This window comes from Petaurus breviceps, unplaced genomic scaffold (assembly GCF_028583685.1).
Source record: "Petaurus breviceps papuanus isolate PSGF00001 unplaced genomic scaffold, PetGlider_PUasm1.0 118, whole genome shotgun sequence".
NCBI classification, from domain to species: Eukaryota; Metazoa; Chordata; class Mammalia; order Diprotodontia; family Petauridae; genus Petaurus; species Petaurus breviceps.
Genome location: NW_027185616.1, coordinates 8,280,161 through 8,289,346, shown reverse-complemented (window position 1 = coordinate 8,289,346; position 9,186 = coordinate 8,280,161). Strand labels below are relative to the sequence as shown.

General features: G+C 39.8%; 1 protein-coding gene across 1 annotated transcript in view; it reads right to left on the bottom strand.

Moving 5' to 3' along the window:
* CIITA (class II major histocompatibility complex transactivator) overlaps positions 1–7,768 on the bottom strand; it is an 81,072-nt gene extending 73,304 nt beyond the window's left edge. Inside the window, exon 1 of the mRNA XM_069085879.1 lies at positions 7,387–7,768. Coding sequence (XP_068941980.1) covers positions 7,387–7,681 — 295 coding nt within the window. The 5' untranslated portion in view covers positions 7,682–7,768. The remainder of the gene's footprint in view (positions 1–7,386) is intronic.
* Between the last annotated feature and the right edge of the window lie 1,418 nt (positions 7,769–9,186).

Below are 9,186 nucleotides of genomic sequence, written 5' to 3'. Positions count from 1 at the left end.
TTCCTTCCTTCCTTCCTTCCTTCCTTCCTTCCTTCCTTCCTTCCTTCTCTCTCTGTCTCTCTCTCTCTCTCTCTGTCTCTCTGTCTCTCTGTCTCTCTGTCTCTGTCTCTCTCTCTCTCTCTCTCTCTCTCTGTCTCTCTCTGTCTCTCTCTCTGTCTCTCTCTGTCTCTCTCTGTCTCTCTGTCTCTCTGTGTCTCTGTCTCTCTCTGTCACAAAATCTTAAACCCTGTTCACCCTGAAGTTCATAGATTGGACCACAATAGGTCCCTGTCCAAGCTCCAGTTAATGGCTGTATCTTGGGCCCTCCTGGCTTTGAGAGAATGTCATTGATAACTGTTTCTCTTTGGAACAGCAACCCTGAGGGTCTTCCCCTCCCACTTTGATTTTTTTTCTAATTAAAGGGGTCATCCCTTGACTTACTTCTTAAAGAGGCCTTTTCACTAAATAGGCATTACCTTACTCTAAGTGAGTATGTGAAAAGACCTTAGGCTAAAAGGGCCAGGATCTCCCATTGCATCCTGAGTCATCTGCAGTCATTCTGATGAATATCTGGCCACTGGACCCAGATGGCTCCTGAGGAGAAGGTGAGGCTGGTGACCTTGCACAACCCTCCCTCACTCAGATCAAAGTCAGCTGCAAGTCATGTCATCATTTCCCTGATGCCATGGTCATCTTCAGAAATGAAGGAAAAACACAAGGACAGTGCTTATCAAAGAGATGGAGGCTGCCTTTTTCAGTTCATGGGCCATTTTTCCAAAAAGGGAATATCCCATAGACCTCTCCCCCTGTTTCTGTCTTCCATTCTTTCTACAGTTATGCTTACTATGGAAAAAAATCTCACTCTCTCCATAATGGATGGGAACATTTGTTGCTTTTAATTAGAGGTTAATGATGAGATTCAGAAATTAATTATCAATTCATGCAAGAAACCAAAGTATAGACATTGTCACGTCTATACAGAGACTACCATTTATTCAGAATCTAAACTCTAAACCTCTATTAATATCAATCATGATAGAACACATCTCTAGGGCACTTTCAAGTTTACAAAATTTCTTCTTCGCAACAACTGTGTGAGACAGAAACTGAATATATTATTATCATCATTTTGGAGATGAGGAAATTGAGATTCAGAGAGAGGAAATGACTTCTGAAGATTACAGAGTTAGTAAGTTGTTGGAAGCTGTATTCATAGGATCATGGATCAAGAGCTAGAATTGTTATTAGAGGCCCTCTAGTCCAAACACCTCACTTCACAGATGGAGAACTTTGGCTCAGGGAGGTTATACTTGTCCAGGGTCACATAACTAGTAGGTGGTTGAAGGGGAATTTTAACACAGTTTTCCCTGCTTCTAATTCCTATACTCTAGCCACTATGCTATGTTCCCTTTCAAACCTAGGTCTCAACTCCAAGGCTAGTGCTTTCTTTCTACATAAATTCCAATAAGAATCTCTCTGTTCCAGTTGGGCCAGTCACTTCATTAGCCCTATGACCAAAGAGTCCCAGGCCATACTAATCTTCCTTCCTCTGAACTCCTATTCCACTTCACATCAGCATTTAGAGAATCAATCATCTGGTGTCTGGAAGAGTGTATTGATTATTTCATGTATCAATCAACAAGAATCATCATCATCATTATTATCGTATATTGAATTTCCTTAATGAGAAGGAAAGCATTGAAGTGTTTACTTCTCTTTCATTTCCTTCAGTTCCTAGAACAGGTCTCAGTGCTTAGTAGGTGGCCAATAAATGAATTCATTTCACAAATATTTACAGCTAGGTCTTCTCCCCCCACCCCACTTCCTACCTGCCAAATATTTTTGAGGAAGACAAGGAAGAGGGTACAAAGTTAATGTAAACATTGGTTTGAGGATACGCGTTGGGACTGTTTGCACTAACAGAAGATTAGGGTTTAAAATCAACATCATCAGCAAAAAAGTTGAGACACAGCTAGGTCTTTATGTATGAATCTGAATAATGCAAAATTTGATTTAGTGCAAATGATAAAATGTTACCAGATTACATTTAATGGGAACCAAAATTTAATTAATGTGATGATTGCAAGCTAGTCACTCTGTCACATCATCAGTCTCGCTTGTGGATGTGATGTTCTGCTGAGTACCATATTACCAATAGTTGTATTAATTTTTTTTAAAGAGCCCCTAACAAAATAGACAAAAAAGAATATTTCAGATGGAAATGCCCAGTAAAAAAACAAAGAGGTTTGTTATTACATCAATAAAAATGCATTCCTCTTAACAGAGCAGTCATTCAGGCAGAAGATTCAGGTTTATTTAAGATAGTGAAAGAAAATGAAAATGAAGCAGATATTTAAGAAATTTACTATAAGCATTGGTTGCCTCAGCTACTTTAAAAATTTAATTCAATTGCATAATGTTAGAATTATTGGAGAGGTAGACAGTGCAGATGAAGACACAACAGCTAAATATCTTGGTTTTCTGAAGAAGATAATCAAAGAAGGTAGGTATGCTGATCGATATGTTTTTAATGTAGAATCAACAGGTTTATTCTGGGAAAGGATGCATTCTAGAACTTATGTTTCTGAAAAAAAAATTCAACTTGAATTTAAAGTGTGTTAAGGATCACCGGAAACTTTTATTGGGGGGTAATGCAGAAGAGGATGTAAGATGAAAATTGGTGCTTGCTTATTGAACTGGAAATCCTTATGTTCTGAAAGGCCATAAACATCACTTGCTTCTTGTTGTCTGGCAGTTAAATAAGAAAGCATCAGTAACTAAAGTTGATTTTCAAGTCTGATTTTCAAGTTATTTTAACCCAGTTGTTGAAAAATATTGCAAAGACAACAATATTAACTATAAAGCATTACTGATTTTAGATAATGCCCTAGAGGTCATTCAACTATACTTGGTTGAGTGTATGAGAATGTGAACACACAAATTCATTGAGATGTGGATAAAGCTCTATATAGCTACAATCATTTGTATGGAGATGTAAGAAATAGAAGACAGTTCACTTCTAAAATATTTTAAATAATGATTTTTTTATCATATTGTCAATGTAGGCTTATTATTAGGTAACATATTCAGTAATTTAAAAAAATTAGCTTTCTATAATTACTGTATTACTTTATAATAACCTTGAATCAGAAGTACATTTTTCTTATTCCTTGCTGTTATATTCAATTGATAAATAAATAAAAATAAAACATTATTTTTAAAAATTAAAAATTCATTTAAAAAATTTTCATTACATATTTGAATTGAGCTGAAACCAATCTGCATATCTTACATATAATTAAAACTATGATTAGTCAAAATCAAATAATGTGACCACTCTATAGGATTCATTATTTGTACTAATGGAGACTCAGCTGTCTTAAATGCCTACCACATACCACTGTGCTAGTCACTGAGGATACCACATGATTTATATAAGATGTGATTCTTGACCTCATGAAACTTAGGCCCTAGTAAGAAGAAAAGATGTAAAAAGATAACTACAAAACACAACATTACATAATAAATGCATTAGAGAGGTGAGAAATAAAGGTGTCTGAAATCTGAGGGGAAACGTTACTAGTTAGGAAGGTCAGGGAAGGCTGTATGAAGGCAGAGGTACCATTTGAATTGGACTCTAAATAATAGAACAGGGATTTAAAGTTAAAGGAAAGACCTTCCATTATAGGTAACAATGAGCAAAAGTACAGAAATTGAGAGTGCAGGATATAGTTGAGGAAGGAAATTCTAATCCAATTTGACTGGAGTGTGGAATGTATAGAAATGAATAATATTAATAAAAAAAAGTTGGAGGGCAACGTGACACAAGATTGTGGAGGCAACAGAGTTTGCTTTAAATGGCAAGAAAAAGATTTAGAACTTGTGAATTAATAAGGAGCCACTAAAGATTTTTTACAGGAGGAGTAACACAGTCCAATCTATAAATAAAAATATTATTCTAGCCAGAGGATGAATAGGTAGGGGGAGAGATAAGAGAAGCAGAAAGACCAATTTCAATGACTTTTGTGATGATCCAGGGAGGTGGTAAGGAGGTAGAGGGTTGCAGTGGAAATAGATAATCAGGTACATTTGGGAGAGATGTTGCAGGAGTTGGGTAGATAGAATCTGCTTACTGCTTGCATAGGGACAGTAGGGAGGGGTCAGTGATAACTACAATGCTAGGAACGTGGAAGAGAAGCTGAATGATGCTGCCACAGATAGAAATTGTGCTGATGGAACTCAAAAGCATGCAGAAGGAAGACAACAAGCCTGTTTTAGACATTTGTGGGACATCCAAGTAAAGAGTCCTGCGGCAGCTGCAGATGGGAGCCTGGAGTTCAGAGTAGAGTTCAAGGCTAAAAATATAGATGTAGGAGGCATCAGTGTAAGGTAGTAGCTGAAGCTGTGGGAACGAATGAAATTATTCAGAGATCATAATGGAAGCAGAGAAGAGAGACAAGGACAAACCTTTAAGAAACACATGGATTAAGGAATTGGAAAGAGACTGGAACCAGCAAAGCAGACAAAGATGTAGCAGCAGAGTGTAGTGTCTTGGAAGTTGAGGGCAGAGAGTATACACACTAGGAATAAAGGTTAGCAGTGTCAAAAGCTACAGAAAGTTCAAGGAGGGTTTGAACTGGGAAAAAAAGGGTGCTTGGATTTGGGGGTTGATTAGAAAGTTATTCATGACTTTTTTTTTTTTTAAGCAATCGGGGTTAAGTAACTTGCTCAAGGTTACACGGCCAGTTATTTCTGGGTGTGGTGCTGAGTGTCTGAGCCCAGAATTCGATCTCCAGGTCGTCTCAACCCTGGAGCCAGCGTTCTTACTCGCTGAGCCACCTGGCCACCCCTATTCATGACTTTCAGTATATTGGTGATGGCTGTATCCAGTCAAGAAGGGAATGTATAGAAATGAAGTGCATGCAAAAGATAGACATATTGTCCCAAGTTTTTGTTAGTTGGGGAGACCTGAGTGTATTCATTGGCAGAAATAAGAGCCAGGGGGAAAGGAGAATTTGAGGATTAGAAAGAGGACATAACTAATAGAACAAGTTCCTGGAGGAGGTGTCAGGGAATGATATCAAAAACATAGGGTGAAGAATTTGCCCCAGTAGACAGTAGAATACCTTGTCTTTTGTGATCAGAAGGAAAGAGGAGAGGGTGGAGAACATCCACCTTAATCATTTCTATCCATTCTTTCTCCAACCCCTTGTTGAATTGGATGTTTCCACCACCAGTGTGCTGAAAGTCATGTATAATTTTCTAATCACCCCAAATTCAATCACTCTTTTGAAAAGTATTAATCCTCCTTGAGCTTCCTATAGTTTTTGACAGTGTTGACCTCTATTCCTACTGTATATATTCTCTACCCTCATCTTCTAAGACATTACAGTCTCTGGCTTCCTCTTTCTCTGCTTTGCTGGTGCCTTGTTGTCTTTCAGGAAGTTAAAAGGAGAGACGATAAGGAAAGAGTAGAGAGTGAGGGAACATCAACCTTAACGGAGTAGAGAAGACAGTAAAAAAGGCAACAACTCAAGAGCTAGGAAAAGTGTCAAGAGATTGTTGCTGTTGCTTGTCATTCATTCTCAAAGAGGACCATGACATCAGGAAGGTGATGCCGTCACTTACAATTAAATGAGGGAGGGCCGTGCAGAGTCACCAGTGTCCTCCAGAGCCATCTGGGTCCAGGGACCAGATAGCAATCAGGATGACTGGAGATGGCCCCTGTCAAGAGATTGCAGTGTCTTGGAAGACAAGGGAAGAGATAGACTCTCCAGTAGGAGAGATTGGCCAGTAATGGCAGATGCTGCAGAGAGGTCGGAGGATGAGAATTGAGGAAAATCCCATACGATGAGAACTGACGTCCTTAGAAGCAATGCCTTCCAAACCATTAAAGATCACATTACACTCAGCCTATGGTTAACTACAAAATATATATTATCATATTCTAATTCTTTGAAAATTTGTAATCAATATAGGATGTTTTTACAGTCTCTCAGTTACCTAATTAACCAGAGCAGCTGACCATTCTGAATAAATATTAATTTTCTCAAAGAGCTTGCTGTTACTGCCTGGAATATCCAATGGGGTCACACTTTAAAAGCTTTGCTCCATATTGAATGAGTGATTGAAAAAGCATTCCAATACAGAGCTCTGAATGTTGCTCAGGGCGCTGTCTGTGGAGACAGACTCTTCTGTCATGGGAACAACATCATTTGGGGTTCCATAGGCCTGAGGGAGGGGGAAGAGAGACAGAAAAGCAGGACAGGTAGAATATTCTGTTCCACAGAGTATAGACTCCTTGTGTCATCTAATCAGTTACAGGCAGATGAGAATTTCTTCTGTCTTAAGACCTTTGGAGAAAGAGATGCACTGTTTGCTCCTATGTATATGCCCACCCTTCCTGTTTGGAAGGATGAACTAAGTAGAATTCTTTGGGAGGAAAAACATTGTAAGAATTGTCATTATACACTCTGGAGAAGAGAAGATTTAACGGTTTCTAAAGGGAAGGAACCATATTTTTCTTTCTCTTGTATCCCCCACAGTACCTAGGACTGGGCTAGGTTCCACTCTGGATGGGTAAAGATGCTTGCAAGTGGAATGGGTGACTCATTGGTTAGACCACCAGCTTAATCCACAAAACAATGAGATAGTAGGAATGTGAGCCCAGGAACAGGGAGTGTGCATTCCCCATCCTCACACACCCATTCGTCCCCTGTCAAAGGCTATGTCTGAACCCAGTTCCACTTTTTGGAGCTGTGTGGATTAAGAGGTCAAGATCAATCTCAGAGAGGAAACACCACTCACATAACAGAAACCATGTCACACAGAAAGGGAGAACAGATTTGAGGTAGAGAAAATGGGGGAAGAGCAGAAATGGAGAGATGGTCAACTCCTTGAAGTTCCAGAAGGTTGAGCCCTAGAGGTCCAGCTTTTCCCACCCTCCAAAACCTTCCACTTATCCAATACATAACTGTATTCCAAGGTCCTGGTTGCTCCTTCCATCAGATGATCAGGTATACCTAGGACAAGAAGCAGGGTTTCCCCTCTCTCAGCTTGCTACCAAATAACATAGCTTCTACCTCTAAGGCACAGCTCTACCATTTTCTCTCTAAATAACTCTAGAGAGCCTTTGTGAGAGATGTGGGCTAAGGTCTATATTTTAGGCACCCTCTACTTCCCCCAAAGTCTCAAATAATTTTCGATATCAAAAACAGAACTTCAAGTTTCTCCCTCCTTGCTGACCATATGCTACGACCCTTGCTCCTTTCCAAACCTTACATTCACCATTTATAAAATGTCACAGGTTATTCATTGCAGGAGAAGCAAGGGGAGGGAGAGAAGGGTGAAGCCCCAGACCTACAGACAATTACTGTTTCCCAGGCTAAGGATATTCCAGCTTATTACCTCGGCTCCTTGAGGACACCCCATCCATCCCTGGAGTCTGGAGTTTGTTCCCAGAGCGCCTCACACACTGGATCAGGGTCCCAATGCACAGATCCCACTTCTCCAACAGGGACAAAGAAACCTTTCTGGCCAATGCTTCTCCATCAGGTTCTTGGAGCAAAGCCTGGTGGTACTCTTTGGAAAGGAGGCCCTTTTCCAGAAGACCATCCAGAAAGCTCCGTACCTGGGCAGGCCAAGCACTGGAGAGCAATGCCCTCACCTGGGGCAGGATTGTCTTGAACTGATCCATGACCATGCAAAGGTACAGGAGGGCTCCCCAACTTAGAGCTCAGATCTCTGCTCTCCAGGAGAAGCCACCCAGACAACAGCATCCAAAAGATGAAGTGAGAAATTTGACAACCCAGCCCACACACTTTATTCACAAAGAGTAATATTTCCTCATTTGATTTGAGGCTGTGGGAACAGTTGTGTAGTTGAAAGAGCACACAACTTGCAATCAGGAGACATGAGTTAGAGTTCTGGTTCTGTTTATGTAACTGCAGGAAGCTGACTTAACCTTTTTGAGCCTCAGTGTCCCTGTCTGTAAAAATGGAGATAATAATACTTTGCTCCCTTCTTCACAAGGCTATGAGGAAAGTATCTTGTAAACCTTAAAATGCAATTTCCATATCTAATGGTATTATTATTCCAACCTGGGATAAGCTATTTCTTGATTTTGACCATAGCCTGTAATGGGATGTACCTGATTCAAGCTAATGCCCTGGTAGTTTAGGTCTAATATCTGATGGCGATGAGACACTTGTAATTCTTGCACATCGATGAAAGGAGGTTTACTTAGCCATAACTTAGATAGGATACTGAACTCAGCTCTGGCATCCACCTCCCTCAAATTGAAATATGTCTGGTCAGCAGAGTAGGGTGTAGTAATGGGATAGTAGGGTGTGGGATATTCACCAAGTATGAAAAACACCAAACTCATTTAGACAGGTCTTTTGTATCCTTAGGTGAATGGGAAGCTCCCTAAATATGTCCTGGGGCCACCACAATTCTGCCTTCAACAGCAAAATCATTTCACCCTGCTTTCTCAGTCCAAAAACCGGTTTGTAACCTTTCATCATGTAATCATCTCATGGTATATAATTCTGTTCATAATGCTGCTTAAAAGGTAAATAGAACAGCAATGTATTACTAGTGGCATATGGATACTCATTGATTTCTCAGGCATTGTGTGGAGCGAGTCTAGAATTCTTAGCCTACATGCATTATCAGTGTTCAATTTTTATTCACAAGCATTTCGTGTATCCTAATCTTGCACAAAAGGTAGTTTAGCAATAAATGATTTTTAGAACAATATTTTTAAAACTTCACATAATAGTCACACCCCACTTTATTTGCAATAAAAACTTGGCATAGAATCTGCAACAATTATGTGGTGAAATACACTAGCTGTTTAAGACTAAGACAGGTCTTCATGTCTTGGACCAGTCGAGTCTTAGGTACAGCTTTTTTTTTTTTTTTAAGTTTTTCAGAAAAGAACTTGCCTGAACTAGCAGAGGGAAGGCGGGGAGGGGTACTCTGGTCTATTAAATACTCTATCTTCCTAGGGGTAATTAGAAACTAGTAGAGCTCCTTGAGCAGGGGAATAACATAGGTCTGTGTTTTAGGAATATCGGCTTGGCAGCTTACTAAATACTTCAAGAGGAAGGGACCCTATTCCATGGGATCGCCACCTTCACACCTTTCCTACTTTCCTGCCTTGATCTTCAAGCTTCAATCTTGGTCCAACCTACTTCACAGTGT